This window comes from Myotis myotis, unplaced genomic scaffold, assembly GCF_014108235.1.
Source record: "Myotis myotis isolate mMyoMyo1 unplaced genomic scaffold, mMyoMyo1.p scaffold_m19_p_3, whole genome shotgun sequence".
Taxonomy (NCBI): Eukaryota; Metazoa; Chordata; class Mammalia; order Chiroptera; family Vespertilionidae; genus Myotis; species Myotis myotis.
In genome coordinates this window covers 94,661,990-94,685,047 of record NW_023416335.1, presented here as the reverse complement: position 1 = coordinate 94,685,047, position 23,058 = coordinate 94,661,990, and the positions used below count along the sequence as shown (strand labels likewise).

At 38.7% G+C, this 23,058-nt stretch overlaps 1 protein-coding gene across 3 annotated transcripts in view; it reads left to right on the top strand.

Moving 5' to 3' along the window:
* The window catches only part of TNFRSF19 (TNF receptor superfamily member 19), a 99,754-nt gene that overhangs the window by 64,616 nt on the left and 12,080 nt on the right, over window positions 1-23,058 (top strand). For all 3 annotated transcript variants that reach the window (XM_036300092.1, XM_036300094.1, XM_036300093.1), the window contains 2 exons: window positions 17,519-17,683; window positions 18,392-18,517. In XM_036300092.1, coding sequence (XP_036155985.1) covers window positions 17,519-17,683; window positions 18,392-18,517 — 291 coding nt within the window. The remainder of the gene's footprint in view (window positions 1-17,518; window positions 17,684-18,391; window positions 18,518-23,058) is intronic.

The window sequence follows — 23,058 nt, the reverse complement described above, 5'->3', positions numbered from 1 at the left end:
TACCTTCTTTGGAGAAATGTCTATTTAAGTGCTATATCTATTTTTTAATTGGATTATTTGTCTTTTTGTTGTTAAGTTAGGGTTTTTTATATGTTCTAGATTAAACACTTACTAGATATATGATTTGCAAATATTTTCTCCCATTCTGTGGGTTGTTATTTCATGTACTTGATGGTATTCTTTGAAGCATAAAAGTTTAATTTGGTAAAACCCAATTTATCTATTTTTTCTTGTGTTGTCTGTGCTTTTGCTATATGTTTAAGGAACCATTGCCAAGTCCAAGGTCATGAACATTTTCCCATATGTCTCCTAAGAATTTTGTAGCTTTAGCTTTTAAATTTAAGTCTTCAATCCATTTTTAAATTAATTTTTAAAATATGGAATGAGATAGTATCCAACTTCATTCTCTTTTACAGGTGGATATCCAATTTTCCCAGCATCATTTGTTGAAAAACCTGTTTTTCCCCACTGAATGGTCTTGGAACCCTTGTCAAAAATCAGCTGACCATAGATGTATGGTTTTATTTCTGGACTTTCAATTCTGTTCCATTGTTATATGTGTCTGTCTTTATTCTAGTACCACACCTTTCTGATTACTATAGCAAGTTTTGATATCAGGATGTGTTAATCCTCCAACTTCATTCTTTTTCAAGAGTGTTTTGGCTATTAGGGATTCTTAAAATTCTATATAAATTTTAGGATGGTATTTTTTAAATTTCTGCAAAGAAAGAAAAAAGTCATTATGATCTTAATAGAGAGGACATCAAACCTTTTTGGGCAGTGTTGTTATCTTAACAATATTAAGTCTTCCAGTCTATTAACATGGGATATGTTTCCATTTATTTTGTTGTTCTTTAATTTCTTTCGACAATGTTTGTGGTTTTCAGTGTATAAGTTTAGCACCTCCTTAATTAAATTTATTCCTAATTATTACAGTCTTTTTGATGTTATTGCTAATGGAATTGTTTTCTTAATTTCCTTTTTGGGTTGTTCATTGCTCATGTATAGAACACAACTGATTTTTGTAGGTATGTTGATTTTGTATTCTAAAATTTTACTGAATTTGTTTATTAGTTCTAACAGGTTTTTTTGTGGAATCTGTATGGTTTTCTACACATAATATCATGTGCTATCTTTGCCAACAGAGATAAGTTTGCTTCTTCCTTTCCAATTTGGATGCCTTTTCTTGCCTAACTGCTCTGGCAAGGACTTGTAGTACTATGTTGAATAGAAGTGGTGAAGTGAGTATCCTTGTCATCTTCTTGATCTCAGGGGGAGAATGTTGAGTCTTTTACCATTGAATATGATTTTAGCTGTGAGTTTTTAATATATGGCCTTTATCATGATGAAATTCTCTTTTATCCTTAATCTTTTTTCTCTTATACCACTTCTTTTTATGTATAATTTGTGTTCAATGCCAATCAGTTTTATAATATGAGAAGGTACTATGAATCAAAATATAGATATACGAACACAGTATATAATCTAAAATATATATATAGCAAGCAGGTATGAAAAAATAAATGTTTATTCACACACACTGTAGCTTGGGTTCATTGGATTATGGTTGTTCCCATGTAGGTATCTAAAGATTTAAAAAAGTCTTTGGTTTTCAAGATTACTATGGCCATATTAGACACTGGAACATCTAAGTATCAGTGTTTGATCATGCAAATAAGACTTTAGTCAGTGTTTGTTTTTTAAAAGTTTTCTGTGCATTGAGATGTTTGTGAAAAGCTTTACTTTCTAGAATCAAGCCCATTTTAGGCTTAGGACCAGATTCTAAATAACCAAAAATATTAACTGATAATAGAAAGTGTTTCAAGTGCAGCTATTCTGATTCATAGAGGTTTTTTTTTTTTTAAATATTTACAGAAAGACAGTAAAAGTTTTCCTGAATTTAATGCCCACTAGTGTCCAGTCTTCACTTCCCAAATACTTGATTTACAGTTTTGGCTCCTTCACATATTTACCATTTTAATTTCAAGATTTGTTCATTTTACCTTCAAAACTGATCATTGTTTGGAATTTAAAAAATTAATCAACATATGCAGAAATAAAAAAGTGTTTTAAATCTGTTGAGGTCATGCACTTCTACCCAATGGAATCAGTTTACATGAATTTGGTGTCCTTGTTGAATAGGAATAGGTGATAAGTATGTAAGCAAAATTTACTCATTGGATTTAGGACAGATTCCAATCCATCTTTGCCCTGGCACATGTCAATTAACACAGAAGATATCAAATGCAATGTCAAATCCAAAGTCTCAGGGAAAGAGTTTGGTTCACATGAGAACAGTGATAGCTTAACTTTAAAACTATCAGCATTAAATTAGTACTGTGATTCAGTACATTGAGGATTTACAGTAACACCTGAAAGTTCCTTCTAATATACATGTAAATAAAGTTATGTAAGCTTATTATATTACTTGTTTTATGGCCTTATGGATTTAATTAACCAAATGAAGAGTCTCTTTTCCACTTTCCAACCTTTATCTTTAGATATGATAGTATCTTTTCTTATTTTCAAGGTAGAGTTTGTGTCCATCCTTCTCAAACCTTCACATTTAAGAAAATTATATTTTAACTAATTTTGGATATTGTCTCTCTTCATCTTGTACCTGAAACTCCAGCAAATTTAGATGGCACTTATTATCTAGTCAACCCCTTCACATGATCTTCAAAGCAATCAAATTTAGGACCCTCAAATTTTTCTCAGTCAATCAAATAAGGTGTAATTTGATTAAAACCTGTTCTATCCTTGCCACACTGGAATCTAGATTCCATTTGGATTGGGTTTAGAAGATGGAGAGGTATAGATGTTTCTTGGCCTGAGTCTCTTAACAGTAGAGATGTAGAGGGGAGAGCAGGATCATGAAGAGACTGGCATTGACCGCAGAGCACTGCCACTTTCCATGATGGTGGTATTTCATGAATTTGGGACAGCTGAGGTATTCTATGTGGAATTACTTAAAGTGTTGCACAGTTGTTTAGTTTGAATAAATCTATATGGGTAAGAGCACTGCCAGAAGCAGCAGCCCAGTACAAACCTGGCCACCATTGCTGTGCCATTGTCTTCTTTGTTAGTGCCCAGCAAGCCTCCCTGGGTGTTAGGTATGTGGAGAACCACTGGCTCAGGGTGGGTGCAGGCAGGGACTGTCTTAAATTTATTGAGTGTTTTTATCATGAAAAGATATTGAATTTTGTCAAGTGCTTTTCAGCATAGTTGAGATGATCATGTGTTTTTTCCCCCCTCTCATTTTATTGTACTAGAGGGCCAATGCACGAAATTCATGCAAGAGTAAGTCTTCCTTCCCCCGGCTGCTGGCACTGGCTTCCCTCTGGCACCCGGGACCTGGGCTACCCTCTGGCTGCCAACTTCCCTCACAACCCGGATTCATCTGGAAGGTTGTCCGGAAGGACATCCGGTCTAATTAGTATATTATGCTTATACTATTATAGATACTATAGTGATTGATTTTTGTATGATCAAGTATCATTGCCTTCCTAGGATAGATCCCACTTGATCGTGGGGTATCCTATATAATAAAGAGGTAATATGCAAATTGACTGTCATGCCCTTGCACAAGATGGCCACCCCTATGTGGTCAAAAGATGGCCGCCACAAGATGGCCGGCAGTGGAGGGGAGTTAGGGGTGACCAGGAGAGGGCAGTTGGGGGTGATAGGCCACAAGGGAGGGCAATTAGGGGTGACCAGGCCAGCAGGGAAGGGCAGTTGTGGGTGATCGGGCCAGCAGGGGAGCAGTTAGGCATCGATTAGGCTGGCAGGAGAGTAGTTAGGGGGTGATCAGGCTGGCAGGCAGAAGCAGTTAGGGGCAATGATGCAGGCAGGAGAGCAGTTGGGAGCCAGCAGTCCCGGATTGTGAGAGGGATGTCCGACTGCTGGGATCGGGCCTAAACCAGCAGTCAGACATCACCTGAGGGGTCCCAGATTGGAGAGAGTGCAGCAGGCTGGACTGAGGGACATCCCCCCACCCCCCCCCCCCCGCTGTGCACGAATTTCATGCACTGGGCCTCTAGTAATCATATAATATGCTATGAATTGAATTTAGTACTACTTTGTTGAGGATAATTTTTGCATCTATACTTATAAGGAATCTTGATTTGTAGTTTTCTTCTCATGTCATGCCTTTATCTGACTTTGGTGTCAGAATAATGTTGGCCTCATACAATGAGTTAAAAAGTGTTGTTTCTTCATTTTTGGAAGAGTTTGAAAAGGATTGGTGTTAATTTTAAAAAATATATTTGGTGGATTTCACTGTGAAGCCGTCTAATCCTGGGCTTTTCTTTGTCAGGAGTTTTTTACTTACTGATTCTATCTCTTTGTTATGTCTATTTTTATTTTATTTTCTTCTTGTGTCAGTTTTGTTGGTTCATGTATTTCTAAGAATTTGTCCATCTCTTGTAGTTTACCCAATTTGTTGGTGCACAGTTTGAATAATATTTTTATATCCTTTTTATTTCTTTACAGTCAGTAGCAGTGTCCTCTCTTTTATTTCTGATTTTTAGAAATTGGAATCTTTTTTTTTTCTTAGTCAATCTGAAGTTGTGTCCATTTTTATTTTTTCAAAAAACCAACTTTTGGCTTTATTAGTTCTATAGTGTTTCTATTCTCTGTTTTATTTATTTTTGCTTCAATCCTTATTATTTCTTTTCATCTGTTAGCTTTGGGTTTAGTTTGCTCTTTTTCTAATGTCTTGAAGTTGAAGGGTTAGGTTATTGATTTTAGATCTTTTTTAATGTAGACATCTACTGCTATAAATTTCCTTCTAAACACTACTTTTTCTGTTTCCCATGAGTTTTGGTTTATATTTTTGTTTTCATTCATCTCAAAGTACTTTATGATTTTTTTTGTGATTTCTTCTTAGACCCATTTGGTTATTTAAAAGTGTATTATCTAATATCTGCATATTTGTGAATTTTCCAGTTTTCTTTCTGTTAATGATTTCTGGCTTAATTCTATTGTGATTAGAAAAGATAATCTGTCTGATTTCAGTCTTCTTAAATTTATTGAAACTTATTTTGTGACCTAAAATATGGTTTCTCCTGGAGAATATTCCCCATGCACTTGAGAAGAATGTGTACTGTGTTATCATTTATTATTCACTGAATAGAAACCAAACTCCTCACTACCATTTATAAATCCCTACGTGAACTTACCCTGACCAGCTTCTCTGGCATCATCCCCCTTCACTCTTCTCTTAGTTCTTTGAACCATCATAAGTATATTTCCTGACATTAATTAATGTTTTAGTGTAATAACACTGAATATATGACTGACTTATTAATGAACTTAATGCTGTAGGCAGTGGTCAGCAAACTCATTAGTCAACAGAGCCAAATATCAACAGTACAATGATTGAAATTTCTTTTGAGAGCCAAATTTTTTAAACTTAAACTATATAGGTAGGTACATTGTTATTAACTTAATTAAGATACTCCTAAGGCTTAGGAAGAGCCACACTCAAGGGGCCAAAGAGCCACATGTGGCTCGTGAGCTGCAGTTTGCCGACCATGGCTGTAGTGTAATAACAGTAATGTATCTTTTGATAGCATGTGGAACAATTCCTATGTATCTCTGTGAAAAGTTTAAAAATATATGGAAACAGCTTGTACATGAATGTTCATAGAAGCACTACTCACAATATCCAAAAGTTGGAGACAACCCAAATATCCATCATCTGATGAATGGATAAACAAAATGAGGTACAGGTTTCCCCCAATACCCAAAAGGAGAGCTTTCCTATGAAACCCTTTGTAAGCCAAAATGGCATAAAACTAAGAAGCAATTACTTTAGGGACACATCTTGCTAACAGATGCACAAAATAAACTGAGATAAAGCACAGATGCTCACACAGTTCAAAGTCCTGACGGCTCAATGCTGAGATGTTAAGTGTGATTCCCAGGAAAGAGCTTAGAAGCACCACTCTTTTTAAAAAGATTTTTATTTTTTAAAATATGTTTTTATTGATTTTAGAGAGAGAGGAAGAGAAAAAAATATCGATGAGAGAGAACCATCAATTGGCTCCCTTCTACATGCCCCGTAGTGGGAATCAAACCCATAACCCGGGCATGTGCCCTGACTGGGAATTGAACCTGTGACCTCTTGGTACATGGGGCGATGCTCAACCAACTGAGCCATACTGGCCAGGGCAGGTGCCACTCTTAATGATCTGGGTGCTGCTGCATCTATGAGGCACTGCATAACAAATGCTGAATGCTATTTTCCCCTTTCACCTTTTTTCATAAAAGCAAAAATGCTCTTTGGATTTCTTTTGGTTTCCAAAAACAGATACTAATGCAGGACTTTAGTAAAATCAATATAGCATAAGAAAAATTTTCCAAAAGTAAGGGATACATGTATATCAGCCATAAAAAGGAAAGAAGTTCTGATATGTGCTACAGCATGGATGAACCTTGAAAACATGATGCTAAATGAAAAAAGATGGACACAAGAGGCCACATAATATTGCATGATTTTATTTATATGAGATATCCAGAATAAGCAAAATCCATAGAGACAGAAAGCAGATTAGTGGTTGCCAAAAGTGGGAGAAGGAGGGATGGGTAGTGACTGCTTAATGGATATGGGGTTTCTTTGGGGGGTGATGAAACTGTTCTGGAATTTAGTGGTGATGGTTCACAATATTGTGACTGTACTCAATGTCACTAATGGTAAATTTTATGTTACATATTTTAACTGCAATTTGGCAAATCTGTCCAATTTATTATTATTATTTATTTACTTATTAGTTGTGTAAACAAAAAAAAGGCTCATTTAGGAATAATATTTCTATCCGTTATTGAAAAACAGACCACATAGTTTTAAGACCAAAGTGTTTAGAATGAAAAGAATTAAATGATACACACTTAATTTTGTATGCTCATCCAGTGCTTGGTATAAAGTGGATTAAAAAAATTAAACTATTTTGTTTATTGGCAGACTCTTTTGTGATACATCTGGAATTCATATGTTGAGTGTTACCATAGGTATTTTTATTTAACCAGTTTAGATTAACAAGATAAAGCTTGCACGATAGAACTATATGCTTTCCTCAGTAAGACTGCAAGGAGTTCTTTGTTAATAATTGTCTTTAATTAAAGAACATGGCTAGAGGTAGATTTTCAGGTTTTAATTTTGTTAAACCTTTATTCGACATGGCCTTTTTTGTTGGTGATGATGGTGATGGAAAAGCACAAAAAGCAATGGGTTGAATTGTAGTTTTCTTGAAACAAATATAAAAGTCCAAGATAAAATATTTTACTGAAAATTATTAGAAAATGTCTCAATCATATGCTTTTAGTCCAGAACTAATTGTTAATGGAATTCCATGTGCCAAAATATGGAATTTTAACTCATCAATGAGTCAAAATGCTCATATTTCCAATTTTGTTGGTGTTTCCAGAGGGATATGTGATACAGCAAGAAACCTGATGTGATGTCTTCATGTGTTAAACACTGATGAAAACACAAGGCATTGGTGAAAGCTCAAAAATGGAAGTTCAGACAGAAAGCATAATTAGTTCATTTACAACTTGTGCTTCTCTACTATGTTTTGATACTAATCTAATTATACTACATTGACCATAAAAATAACATTTAAAAAAGAAATTTTAAAAATCATATGTTATTTTTCTTTGCAACAGCCTCTTTAATCGTGGGGGTAAGACAGACTGAATTTGTAAAGCTCTATTTGTGTTTTAAATTAGGTCGTTATATTGTATATGTTAACTAATTAACTAGAGTTTATTGGCCTGTACAAAATAAGAACCACTAATCATTCACATTTTAGTATAATTTTTGCTCTAAATGGTTGGAAAGAGTATGGCATAATTTATGGGGGCGGGGGGGGAGAGCATAAGTTTTAGAGTCAAACAACCCAAGATCGAATCTAGACCCAACCACCTGATGTCATTTTGAAATGAAAAAAGTATTTATAGATATGTACAGACTTCTTCATCTATGGAACCTTTGCCATGGGATTATTGTGACATTTTCAAAGTCAGTATGGAAAGGCTATCCCCTGTAGGTGTTTGGTATATGGTAGTTGTTATGGTATTGATGATCATTTGTATAACTTTCCACAAAACATAATTATAGGCTACTGTACTAACAGTTCCTAGAGGCTCATGGTATTTTATTCATACTTCTGAATAGGGGAAGAGGGTATGTTTAAAGGTAGAGTTAATATGCCTAATTTGATAAAATGATAGGAATGCTTAGTTGTTCCCTTATCCAACTTGCCTAATAATCCATTTTTGAAATTTATAGCAAAGCAGCATTCTGTGGAAGATGAGATTGATCTCCAGAAGGTCCTCCCCTTTTCTAGGTTCTTTGGTAATTCATTATAAATCTGCCATCACTATGTATGCATTGTTAAATAAGATTACATTTGGTATATAATAACTAAAATAAGATCCCTTTGTGATGAATCCATAAAATGCTAATTAGAATTGATTGGAGAAGGCTAAATTTTTTTTAGTATTCATTCCAGGCAAAGTCTATGTATTGCTAGATCTGAGCAAACACTGCTTTTTCATCCATAGTCAAATTAACACTGTATAAAATAAGTGCATGCAAATGAACCTGTTATTTGCCTCATGTTATTTCCATCTGTACTGTCCTACAAAGCCAAAGATGGAAGAATAGAAGACAAGCATGCTTTGAGCATAATTTTATCTTTTAAATATTTTAAATTAAATTTATTGGAGATAATACACCATCTGTATATTGCATTGTGTGTTTACGACCCAAAGTCAAATTACATAATTGCATATGATTGTTTGAACAATTCCCCATTTAATAAATTTGTTGGAATATTTGGGGTTTTTCAGTTGCTTTCAAAAACATTAATTTATTTAATCATTTATCAAATATTTATCAGGCACAAACGGTGTGCCAGGAAATCTTGTACTTATTAGAAGTACAGTGGTGAACTGGCCCAAATCCTTGCCCTTGTGGAACTTATATTTTAGGGAGGGATTCAATTGGTTAGGGCAAAGACTGGGCTGTTGTAATAAGGAAACCCCAAAATATTATAGCCTCAGTAATATAGAAGTTCCTCTTTCCATTCAGACAGTCCAGCCCATCAGCCTGGTGGTGCAGCTCTGCTGCAGCACATCATTGAGAGGCCAAGTTTCTTGCTCCCTATTGCTTTGCCAGCCTTTTGATATCTTTCTCATCTGTAGAATCAAGATTAGGCTGCTGCAGCTTCCAGCTTCCATCCCACAGTGAAGGGGAATTCTTGGGCAAGAAATTTGTACCTAAATTGGAGATGACACAGATGCTATACTCATCACTTCTGCTTACCATCCCTCCCCCATCATTCTCTATTGACTCTAATTTAGACATATGACCACACCTAGCTGCAAAGGGGGCTGGAAAATGAGAGCTCTTGCTGGACCCAGCTTAAACACAAACCAGGTGGATGTGTTGGGGAAGCAAGATGAATTCTATTATTCCCACCATATGGGAGAATGACAAGAAGCAAACAAGTTAAATATGTAAGTCTCATATGGGGATAAGTGCAGGGAAGTGAATAGAAAGCACTGGAGAGAGATGGTGATTTTAGAGTTTGGTGGGGAAGCCTCACTAAATAGGTGACATTTGAAGCAGGACCTACAACAGTTGAAGCAGCAGCAGCAAATTGCACAAAGAGGTAATGACAGGTGGCAAAAATTTGTGGGAGAGCCACGGGGTATTGGAGGGATAGGAAGAGAGTGGGTCATGATTGTAATGGAGAGCTCATTTTTGGATATGTTGTGTTTAAGACACATCTCCGTCCAAGTGAAATGTTCAATAGACTGTTGGATATAAGGATCTACTGTTCAGGAAAGCAGCTCAAACTGGAAATATAAATTGCTAAGTAGTGAAACACACATCCTACTTCATCTTATTCTTTAATATAAAGGTCATGATTATTTCTGTGGGAAGAAATCAGCCAGACCATGAGAGAGATCATGGGACTTCTCAGTAGCTGTCCTGTCCAAGTGTATATGGAAACTAGTTTCACACTGAGTTCATCAGCCCTAAGATAAATTTTCAGTGATTCCCATGGTGGATCTTGGTGTCTGCATAATGAGCCACTGTTTAATCGTCCCCGTGAGGAAATTGAGGTTCAGAGGTACAAAGTCTTGTTCATGGCCAGCGTAGAAAGGGGTGAGAGCCTCATTTTGGAGACCCATTTCCTTCCTTCCAAACCTGAACAGAGACCTACCTTTGTTAGAAGTATAGTCTGGGAAGAAGGACCTTTTGTTTAGCAGGTTTTTAAACATAGTCTGCTAGGTTGCCCAGACAGCTCAATCGGTAGAGCAGGAGACTCTTAAACATAGTCTGTTAGGAAGTTGGAATGGTTAAACATGTAGGGAGATTCATAGAAAGCAGAGCTATGGTTACACAAAGGGGATGGCCCTGAAAACCCAGGCAGAGTGCACTGCCCAGCCTGACACTTCAGCAGCCATCTTTGCAAGCCTTTCCCATCTCTTTCTCTCTAACCAGCCCTTTCCAGATTCAGTTACCTCCATAAAATTTTCTCTCCTCCCACTTCAGTATTACTCCAACATTGCTCAGTGTGCCCATTCCTGGCACACCTCCTCATGGCAGCTCATTATGTGACACTGAGACCCACACGGAGGCAGAGGGTTGCTGAAACTTTCAGGGCAGAAGCACTGGGGAAACCAGCTGTCATGCACAAGTGAACAGGTCTTCTGTCCCATGATCTTCCTGTGGCCTGGCTGGTTTCTCCCCACAGAGCCACAGATTTGAGCATGTTCTTCACAGAAACAGACTTGAGCCACATTTTGCTTATTGTTATCTCCCAGAATGTTTTACTCTGTTGGAAGCTACATGCATCCATGGAACACTGATCCACTGGAAAAGATCAAAAGGCCTTATTCCAGTTCTCAAGCAGTCTCCACTTTGCTGTGAAACCTTGAGCAAGCACTAAAAGTCTTGGTTTTCTCATCTACAAAATGAGAATCAGCAATAACTGTCAGCACTTTGCCTCACTGGTAGGAAGGTTAAATCACTGAAAGTGTGTGAGCAATGTACAGATGTATGAAAGCACACAGATGTCCAGTCAACCATGTGGTCTGAAAACAAGTTCCTCTTCCAAGACTTTTCCATGACTAGTCAGAGTCCAATAACACAGATCTCTTCAACATATGAATCTCTCCAGCTACCTTTCAGAAGGTGAAATGTGAGGAGAGCATCTCTGCTATTTGGATTTGTGTACCTCGTTACTTCAAAGGGTAACAGTGGACTTTATAACAACATTTGCTAAACTTTTCTGGTGACCTCTGTTTTCTTCTATTCAGATTCTCATTCAACGTACTGAATGACTTGTAGGATGTCTTATGTATAATAGATACTCAGTACCTCAGTTGAGCTAAGGAAATGTATAATATAAAAATGAACCTATGTCATGTATGTAATGTGATGTAAAATGTAAGCTAAGAAAACAGTTCTTACTGAAATAAATTGCCAAAAGGTAATGCTAAGATTACAGTGGAATTTAAAAACTTAATTGGTTAGGGTAAGAGATGCCTTTGTATTCCAGAAAAGTTAAAACTTTCCAAGAATATGAGTATTCCTATTCCCAGTTCTTCAGAAGTACGGTCCACATCCTAATAAGGTTTGGGGAAAATTCCTCACTAACATTCAGTATGCTTGGTGAACTATGGGCATAGAATTTAGTCAAAGCATGTGGGTGGGAAGAATATTTAATCTCAATATAATTACAACAGCCACAAGTCAGCAAAGCAATATTTCTTAGTTTGTAGCAGATAAACCTTTTTCTGAGGAATTCTCAGCAACATCTAAATTAACCAGAACTTAATAGAGTGTAGACACCACTTCATGTAATTAGTACCAACCTCCTCCCCGCCTTTTTCTCTCTGCTTAAGTCAAAGAGAAAATAGGCTTTTAACAGGAATTTATGTGAATGAATTTCTGGGGTTGTTCCAAAATCAAATGATAGGTTGTTTTGCTATAGCTTCAATTTTATGTATCTATTGCTGTGTGACAATTGAACCTAAGAATAATGAACCCATTTCCAATAAAAAGATTATGTTTGCTATAAGTGTCATAAACGTATACATATAAACAAGAGCATACATTCCAGAACTTGACTTCCCATGGGGACTTTCTGAGGGTGTGTCTGAGTTAACAAAGTGCCTTTTCTTATATAGGTGTCAAAAATTGAGTGGTAAAACGACTGCATTTTTCTTTTTTTTTCTTTTTTTTTTTAATTAAATCTTTATTGTTCAGATTATTACATTTGTTCCTCTTTTTTTTCCCCCCATAACTCCCCTCATCCCAGTTCCCGCCCCACTCTCCGCCCTCACTCCCCACCCACAGTCCACATCCATAGGTGAACGATTTTTGTCCATTCTCTTCCCGCATCTCCCACACCCCTTTCCCCCCCAGGAATAGTAAGTCCATTCCATTTCTATGTCCCTGATTCTATTATAATCAACAGTTCATTCTGCTCATCAGATTATTTATTCACTTGATTCTTAGATTCACTTGTTGATAGATGCATATTTGTTGTTCATAATTTGTATCTTTACCTTTTTCTTCCTCTTCCTCTTCCTCTTCTTAAAGGATACCTTTCAGCATTTCATATAATCCTGGTTTGGTGGTGATGAACTCCTTTAGCTTTTTCATATCTGTGAAGCTCTTTATCTGACCTTCAATTCTGAATGATAGCTTTGCTGGATAAAGTAATCTTGGTTGTAGGTTCTTGGTATTCATCACTGAATATTTCTTGCCACTCCCTTCTGGCCTGCAAAGTTTCTGTTGAGAAATCAGCTGACAGTCGTATGGGTATTCCCTTGTAGGTAACTGAGTTTCTTTCTCTTGCTGTTTTTAAGATTCTCTCTTTATCTTTTGCTCTTGGCATTTTAATTATGATGTGTCTTGGTGTGGTCCTCTTTGGATTCCTTTTGTTTGGGGTTCTCCGCGCTTCTTGGACCCGTAAGTCCATTTCTTGCACCAGGTGGGGGAAGTTTTCTGTCATTATTTCTTCAAATAGGTTTTCAATATCTTGCTCTCTCTCATCTTCTGGCACCCCTATAATTCTGATGTTGGTACGCTTGAAGCTGTCCCAGAGGCTCCTTACACTATCCTCGCATTTTTGGATTCTTTTTTCATTTTGCTTTTCCGGTTGGGTGTTTTTTGCTTCCTCGCATTTCAAATCATTGACTTGATTCTTGCGCTCCTCTGGTCTGCTGTCGGGAGTCTGTATAATATTCGTTATTTCAGTCCGTGTATGCTTAATTTCTAGTTGGTTCCCCAATATAAGATTGAGGGTCTCATTAGTTTTCTTGTAGATCTCATTAAGTTTATCGGCGGCTTCTAAACAGTTCTTGAGAGACCTTAAAAGTGTGGTTCTGAACTCTATATCTTCCATTGACAATTTTGTCCTGTTTCTTTGTCTCCGCATTTTGTTATGCTTCCTTGGTGCACCCCCTAGTGGTCTTTGTTCGAAGTCTTATAGTTAAATCTTGATTGTTGGAGCTAATACCAGGGAGGGTTTGACCTCCAGGCCAAGTGGCTATGAGAATCAGCTGTGTCAGCAGTGAGAGAACTTCTGTCCTCTAGGGAGGTGCTAATCTAGCCTTTGCCTGAGGCTATCCGGCAAATGCCTGTGTGCAGGGCTTGGGCGGGGCGGGTCGCACAGGATCAACAGGGTGGGCCGGAGAGAGCAGTTATGGCGGCTCTCAGTCCTGTCCCCAGGGGCTCTGCCTCTCTGAGTCCCAGCACCCGCTGCAAAGCTCAGAGAGAAAGCTGCACTCGCTCTGACCGAAGCCAGACAGTCCCGCTTCTCCCGTTTGAGCCTGGGTCCCTAAAGACTCGCCCGGATCTGGAGCTCAGATTCTGCAACTCCCTCCCGATTGAAAACGCCAACCGCGGCCTCCGCCGCCAGCCCGCTCCTCGCACTCCGCACCTCAGAATTTGACTTCAGCACTGCGCCTCCTCTGAGTGTCCGTATGCGTTTCTCTTTCCTCCTAGTTGTAGGACTTCCACTCAGCCAGCGTTCCTGTGGTTTGGGGTGATGTCCGTTCCGTTTTTTGGTTTCACTTTTGAAGTAGTTGTTCAAAGCAGCAAACTCCAGCGTTAACCTATGCCGCCATCTTGGTTCTCCTCTAGCTGCATTTTTCTTTTCATTTTCAGATGTACTGCCCTGGAAAGGCATAGAGAAAAGGGACTTATTTCCTTTAAAATTGATGTTATTATGGAAACTCTATAATATTGCAATTACAGTTGTAGTTTTCAATCATGGGAAAATATATATTAGCAAGACTTTCATGATTGGCATGGGGAAATAAATCCTGAATCACAACCATCAAGTTAAAAATAAAACTTCTTGCCCAGGTGTGGATCAATGGTTGAGCGTTGAACTATGGACCAGGAGGTTATGTTGCGATTCCTGGTTGAGGCATGTGCCAGGGTTGTGGGCTCAATCCCCAGTAAGGGGCATGCAGGAGGCAGTTGATCAATGTCTCGCTCTCATTGATGTTTCTATCTTTCTATCACTTCCCCTTCCTCTCTTTCTAAGAAATCAATAGAAACATATTAAAAAAATAAAAATAATTTGTTTTCCATTTGGGGGCATTTTAGTTTGTTTATAAGTCAGAAAGAGTTCCTTTTATCTGAAGGTAAATAAGTTGACTAATACATTTTAGAAAGATTTTAAACAAGAAGAACTTACAGAACTCTAATCATTAAATTAAAATCCCTATTTCGGTAAGGTTTTTTGAATATCCAATACTATGTTAATTGATGACCTTAATAGTTACAACATTGGTTAGAAGCTTTGATATCTTCAACTCACATCATGTATTATACTTCATTTTTATGACAACTAGAGCCAGGTTGTTTAAAGGAAAGTATAAGCTAAGGGACCTGATCTCATTCCTATAAACTGCCTTGCTCACAAACATAAATGAGATGGCAGTTTGCCACAACTTTCCCATTTGGCCCACATAATTCTTCTATTTCCCAAATAACTTCCCCTTCAATGAAGCCTACTACTTTACTTGCATAGGATATAAATTCTTTGTCAGTTATCTATTTGTTAGTGTTTGAGATTAAAGATATTAACCATGTTCACAAACATTCTTCAAAATGTGTGATTAGTTTATGATTCCTGTTTATCCAAGGAATATAGCTTATATATAAATCCTGAACAAATAATTGCCTTTCCAGGTGGCAATAAGAAACTTTTATTAGTGTGATTCAGATTTATTGAGCCTAGAAATACCAAGATTCAATGTTACAAGATAGTCATTCCTGTTATATTTATGATTCAATAATATTAACCCAAGACATTTTCTCTGATTCTAGTCTGCAGCAAGGAATGGGGAGAAAGGTATCAGCTACTGAGTTGGCTTGCCTGTAGGTGCCATGTTGCATAAATACGCATGCCAGCCTTGAATCTTTAGAGTTTCAATGTCCATTATGATTGCCTTAGGCATATGTGACATGTGAGCACTTGAAATATGGTTGGTCAAATGGAGATGTGCTGTCAATGTGAAATCACACCCAGCTTTGACATTTTTATATAAAAATAGAGAATGCAAAAGATGTCAGTAAGTTTTACATTGAGTGCACATTGAAATGATAATATTTGAAGATAATTGGCTTAAGAAAAAGGTTAATTTCACCTGTTTATTTTTCCCTTTTTAATGTGGATTCTAGACAACTTAAAATTACATGAGTGGCGCATGCTTCTGTGAGGCAGCAGGGAGCTTCTGCCGGTTGTTGCTAAGGAGCTGGGAGCAACTGAAGGGAGCAAAATGGAGTCCTACCTCAGCTTAAGGGCAGTTACTTGGAGACAAAGAAAGCATAGCTGTTCCTCTGTGCCGGGGTCCAACCCCAGCAGGTCCAGGGGTCCCCAAAGGTGTGGATGGAGTCGGCGAAGAAGGAAAGACACAGAGACAGCGTTCAGTTGATCAGCAGCCTAGCCAGGATCTCTAGCCAGGATCTCCAGCCAAGTTCTGGTCTGAATCTCCAGCGAAGTTCTGCTGTTTATTGTCTTGTTACATCCGTATTTATACCAGTTGATTTTAATCCTGTCAATTTCTATTACAAAGGTTAGGGCGTTTCTTATCTCCATTCCAGGGAGTAAAGATTATGTAGCTTAAGCATGATTGTTTATAGTGATTAACTACCCGCCTGGCACTTAGTTAAGGAGTTTCATCCCCTCCCTGACTTCAGGGAAAAATTCCTACCTGGGGAAACAACCTTTCTAGGAGAGGCATCCCCTCCCTGACTTCAGGGAAAAATTCCTACCTGGGGAAACAACCTTTCTTGGAGAGGTGACCTTGGTTAAAACACACAGCGCTAAGGGGAGCAAACATATTAAGAACAGTATGCTATATATGCCAGGTTCCTTGAAACATATGCTGTGCAGATGTTTCTTTCCTGCAGCGACTGTGTCAAGCAGCAAGGATGGACCGGCTTCCGGCACCTCTGTTTAGGTTTCCATCTCTCAAATTCTTTTGAGGCTAGTTAAATGGGACCTCACTGAATACAGATTTCTAAACTGAGTTTGTCCATCCCAGTACCCAAAGATAAAGTGTCAACTGCGATCTTCATTGATACAATGGCTAATGTTCTATATAGCACTGGGTACAGTGCTTGTTCTAAATGCTTTTATGATCACCCATTTCATCCTCTCACCAGCAAGGTGAGGCAGGTACTATTTCTACCTCTGTTTGAACAGATGTGGACTTGAGACTCTGAGACATTAAGTAATTTGCTCAAGGTCACACATCTAGAAGTTGACCTGTACAGTAGGATTCCCCGGATTTCGGCCCTTAGCCATGATGCAGTACTATCCTCGAAGACAAAATCTCTTCTTGATGCTTTAACACATTAGTATGCATGCCTCTCCATCATATAACAATGCTGTCAGTGTTTTCTCCACAACTTAGATGTTGTTCAGTAATGTAACAGCTAAGATTTAAAAATATTTACTGTGTCAGAAATTGGGGACCTAGTGTAAGGTCATGAATGGTCCAACTTCTTGTTTTTCCCTAAAGTTGCCCCCAAAAGCATACCATAGTTCAGTCTATTTTAAAATGTAGGTAGCTTGATTCAAATGAAATAAATATGAAGTACCTACTATGTGCCAAACACATTGCCAAGTACTGGGGACACAGAGATAAAGATGATAAATTCACAAATGGTTCTGGTCTAGGGAACCTAAAAGCACCTTCCTGCAATACAGTGTTGAGGCTTGTGTGTTGTGGGAATGAAGGAGCAGCACATTACACAATTTGGGGTTCAGGGTAGAGCTGTGGTAGTCAAGAAATCTTCTAGGAGGAGGGAGTGCTTAAGCCATCTTAACATACCTCCCACTAGTTCCTGGGGTTTGATTTATATTGCATGAAGACCATTGTTAATAATGACAGCTGAGGTCAGTGTACTAGTAAGTGTCTGAGTCTCTTGGGTGGTTGAGAGCACTGATTCCATTTGTTTGGTTTTCAGGTACCAGTAAGGTCAACCTCGTGAAGATCCCATCCACAGCCTCCAGCCCGAGAGACACAGCCCTGGCTGCTGTTATCTGCAGTGCCTTGGCTACTGTCCTGCTTGCTCTGCTCATTCTCTGTATCATCTATTGTAAGAGACAATTTATGGAGAAGAAACCCAACTGTAAGTTTTGAGCTCTTTCTATTTCTCAGCATTGGTGAAGTGCAATTATCATCATTGTCGTTTTCGTGTTCCACAAGAGACTTGAATAAGACGAGAATCAAGGAGCTGTTTAAGGCACAGAGAGCACATGAAAAGAGATCTCACAGTCTTTTGTCACAGTCTTTTTAGCCCTGAGGGAGCAGACTGATGGGTAGCAGAGATGTCCCTGTGCCACTAGGCAAAAATAAAAATTACTCTAAGTGCTGGCAACATAAGTACTTTCCATTTCAAGCTTTCTTAACAAATTATTTCATACTAGATGCCCAGTGCACAAAGTTTGTGCACTGGTAGGGTCCCTACTAGCTGCCAGCTGCTGGCCAGGTACTCCCTCCCTTCCCCTGGTCGCCTGCCACTGCCACCGCCGCTGCCGGCCAGGGCTTCCTGTCACTGCCACTGCTGGCTGGGGCCTCCTTCCCTTCCCCTGGCTGGCCCCACCCCCCTGGTCAAACTCCCAGATGACCTCCCGGTCGAGGGGACAATTTGCATACTACACTTTTATTATATAGGATTTGTGCCTTCGTGTAAGAAGAAATATTTTAAAATGTGAATGATAGCCTTCTTTAAAAAAAATACAAATGCTAGGATGGTACTTGTCTGTATTATGATGTGAAGGACGTCCTTTAAAGAGGAAATTGTCTTTACTGACAGAATTCTCACCCCCTCCTTTAGGGTCTCTGAGAGCACAGGATATTCAGTACAATGGTTCTGAACTGGCCTGTTTTGACAGACCTCAGCTCAATAACTCTGCTCCCAGAGCCTGCTGTCAGTGCCACCGGGACTTAGCCCAGACCTGCGGTAAGTTCAGACAGCTATGAATCCATTAGGGAAACCAGAGGAATGGCATTGAAGCTGCAAAGGACTGTTCTGTTCCTGTTTGTCCCACAGCTGGGTTGCTCCGCTTGGTTTCTACTTAAAGCTAATCTTGTTAAATAGTTATTCTCACCCTGACCTGTTTGGCTCAGTGGATAGAGCGTCACCCTGCGGACTCAAGGGTTCCAGGTTCGATTTCGGTCAAGGGCATGTACCTTGGTTGAGGGCATATCCCCAGTGGGGGGTGTGCAGGAGGCAGCTGATCGATGTTTCTCTCTCATTGATGTTTCTAACTCTCGATCCTTCTCCTTTCCTCTCTGTAAAAAATCAATAAAATATATTTTTAAAAAAATAGTTATTCTCCACCGTACTCAAATGTTTGGTGTGTGTTGTGCCACTTAAATATTAAGAAGAAAATAATGATCAAAATCCTAAAAGTTTTCAGCAAATTTGTCTTTGTTGTTTTGAGTCAGTTAATCTAAAACACTATCAACTTTTTGTAGAGGAGGACTTTGTATCCCTTCCTTTCTAGTGGGTTCACACCTAAAGTTCATGTATCCACCTTAATGCCTTGGATTTCTTAAGGAAGAAGGAGGAGAAAGCTCTATGACAGGGTTTTCCACAAACCATAATTGCCTGTTAGTTTATTGACAGAAATGAAAGTTCAGGGAAATAATTCAAATGGGAATTGGTTTCTGATGTGGGCAAAATGGGCAAAGGTAGTACCAACTTTCTTTGCCACTTATTTATATTCATTAACACAAGGTTTCTACACTTACACTCCCCACTCCTATCCCCACTATAATGACCTTATCTCCTCTGCAAAGTAAAATTTGATGTGGCCAGCAACCCTTTCTAGAAACCTGCCCTGGCCTCCTTCCTCTCTCCTCACTTCCCAATTCTCTTAGCACCTTTGAAGCAATACTAACATCAACTTTTGTCACATTCTTTAAGTGAAATGTATCCTGATGAGATTGACTTATTCTCTTGGCACTGTTTAATTTTTCTTTTCAAGAAATTGCAGGATTGAGCTTTTCGATCTAATATCTCATATGTGGCATAAGGAGTTTTCAACATAATTATTTTTCTACTGATCATAACTATATTCTATTTTAGGAATATATTTAAGAATGAAATGTAAGACTTTGTGGTGTGTGGGAATCTATTTTTGCCTCTGCCTACACTGATAATAGACTCTTAGCTACCAATAGCTACTGGATCCTCAAAATGCCCCAAGCATTGTTTCCTAGATATTGTACCATGACATTGACACAGAATCAGAGTGAGGGATAATTTCTTAAGATAGAAATTCAAATTTTAAATATAATAAAATACAGCATTGTACAAACTCTGCCTCACCTGAACTTCTGTCTGAAAAGAAAGATTAAATATATAGATAGCCTTGTTTCATGTCCTCTTAGAATGCTGAGCTTAATCCCCCCATGCTAATGCCTAGGTTCAGTACAGTTTTCCATTTAAATCACTTCCTCCTTAATAATGTGCCTTTTTTCTTTTAACTTTTTATTTTAACATGTTTTTAGACTTACAAAAATGTTGAAAGGCTAGGACAAAAAACTCCCCCATACCTTTCACTCAGATTCCCTAAATATTAACATTTATCTCATCTGACATTTACTTTATGATTTTTATCTCTCTCTCTCTCTCTCTTAAGTGGTGTGTGTATGTGTGTGTGTGTGTGTATATATATATATATATATATATATATATATATATATTCATACATGTTTTGTATATTTTTTAAAAATATATTTTATTGATTTTTTTTTTTAACAGAGAGGAAGGGAGAGGGATAGAGAGTCAGAAACATCAATCAGCTGCCTCCTGCACACCCCCTACTGGGGATGTGCCCACAACCAAGGTACATGCCCTTGACCGGAATCGAACCTGGGACCTTCCAGTCCGAAGGCCGATGCTCTATCCACTGAGCCAAACCGGTCAGGGCTGTTTTGTATATTTTGCATATACACACACATTTTTGCATATGTATATATACACATATATATACACATTTTTTTTCACTTGCCATTTAAAAATCATTTGCAGATATAATGTCCCTTTACCCTTTATTACTTTGGTGATTGTTTTCTAAGAACAAGAACATTCTCTTACATAAAGCATGCTTATTAAATCAGGAAAGTAACATTAAATCTATTGCTATTAAATAATCTACAGAATATATTCAGATTTTTCTAATTGTCCCAATAATGTCCTATGTAGCAAAAGAAAATCCCAGATAACACTTATTTACTTGTCCTGTCTCTTTACTCTCATTTAATCTGGAATATTTCTTTAATCTTCCTTTGCATTTTATGACAATATTTTTGACAAAAGCAGGCCAATAATTTTGTAGAATGACCCTCAGTTTGGGTTTTCTCATTTTTTTTTTTTTTTATGATCAGATTCAGAAATACCACAGAGGTGATGTTGTGTATTTCTCAGTGCCCCATATCAGGAGGTACATCTGTCTCATTTCAGTCAGATTAACTAGGGTCACTTTGTTAAGGTGGTGTCTGCAAGCTTTCTCTGCTACAAAATGATCATTGTTTTTGGTAATTAATGAAACTTCGTAGGAGATTATTTGAGATTATGCAAATATCCTATTGATTTCAAACTTTGGCCCAGTAGTTTAGCATTCTCTGATGATTCTTACCTGAGTCAGTCATTAGTATAATGGTTAACAATTGCTGGTTTTCTAATTGCATCATTCTTTCTACATTTATTAGTTGGCATCCTATGGTCAGAAAGAACTTCCCTTCTTCCCATTTATTTACTTTAATTAGTGTGGACTAATGGACCCCATTCAGTGGGTTACAGTCCTTTGTAATCATTTATTTTGATGCTCAAATTTTCCTAGATTTGACAAGTGGAAATCCCTTCAGGCTGTTTCATGCTCATCTTATACTTTCCCTGATTGCGTCCTAGAACCAGCCATTTCTATAAGGAATGGGAGTGCCTTTTGCTTTTAAATAATTTTGAGAAATTCCACAGTGAGCATGACACATGTTTGTTGAGTTAATTGGTAGTGAATCCAAGTGAGTTCTTCATGGTCATAATAACACGTATTCAGACAGCACAAGGTGTGGCCTGTTTGAGAGAGATTCAGGTGAAAGTATGTTGGGTGTCTGTCCTGCTTAACACTGGTTTGCAATTGTATCTCAATATATTTTCAAAAGGGAAATATTAGTTTCATATTATTCTCCTGTTTATAAAAGTAAAGAGATAATCCTCATGTTAAGTTTGAATATACATAAACATATATGTACATGTAAATATATAATTACTTCAAGTCTTTTTCTCTATATATATGTGTGTCTTTGTATTTGCCTGCATGCTTTAGTATGTTTATGGTTTTATAAAATTAGAATTATATGTGTATATATAGAGAGAAAAGTCTAGCTGTTCACCAGATATTGACAGTGTTTATTTCTAGTTTATAGGGCTAAGGAAGATTTTTTTAAAATTTAACTAATCTCTCTTTTTTTTTTTAATAATTTTCATTTCTTGAAGTATTACAAAGAGTATTACATATGTCTCCTTTCCACCCCCGCCCCCCCCCCCCCCCTTGACATTCCCCCGGTCCCTACCCTCTAGTGTCTTGTGTCCATTGGTTATTCTTATATGCATGCATATAAGTCCTTCAGTTGATCTCTTAACCACCCCCCCCAAACCCTCCCCAGGCTTCCCACTGTAGTTTGACAGTCTGTTCAATGCTGCTCTGCCTCTGCATCTACCCCTGTTCATCAGTCTATACTGGTCCCCATTATCTGTCCTAACCTCACTGGAGCCCTCCCAACCTCACGGGGCCGTTTCGTCCTCACCAGGGCCGTCTTGACCTCACCAGGGCCGTCCCTACCTCACCGGGGCTATCCCTACCTCACCAGGGCCGCTTCCACCTCACTGGGACTGTCCCGACATCACCGGGGCTATCCCTACCTCACCAGGGCCATTTCGGCCTCACCGGGGCCGTCCCGACCTCACTATGGCCGTCCTGACCTCACCAGGGCTGTATCGGCCTCACCGGGGCCACCCCGACCTTATTGGGGCCGTCCCAGCCTCACCGGGGAAACACGAAGTTTGGCACTCTGTCCACAGCAGGGCGGCTCCCCACCAGACAAAATCTCCAGGCTTTCCTGGTGGCTGAACATCCAGTACGCCTGCTCGGACTTCGCCCTCCACCAAGTGCACAGACTGCCCGTCTGCTGTCCCCCAGCGTCCCACGCGAGACTGGAACCGGTGGGCGTGCTTGTGCGCCTGCTGGTACAGTGGTTTCACATTGCCAGCCCAACCGGCCGGCCTGGCCTGCCCCGAACCCGACTCCGCGCCCCCCCCCCCCCCCCAGTGCGTCCCTCCCGGATGCGAGGAGCCGAAATCTGCAGCCTGCTGGGTTGAGCTCTGTACTTGGTGCCTCTGCCTTTTCTTCAATAAATTTAAGTGTACAGTTCAGTGGATTAAGTACATTCACATTATTGTGCAACCATCACCACCTATCCATTTCCAGAACTTTC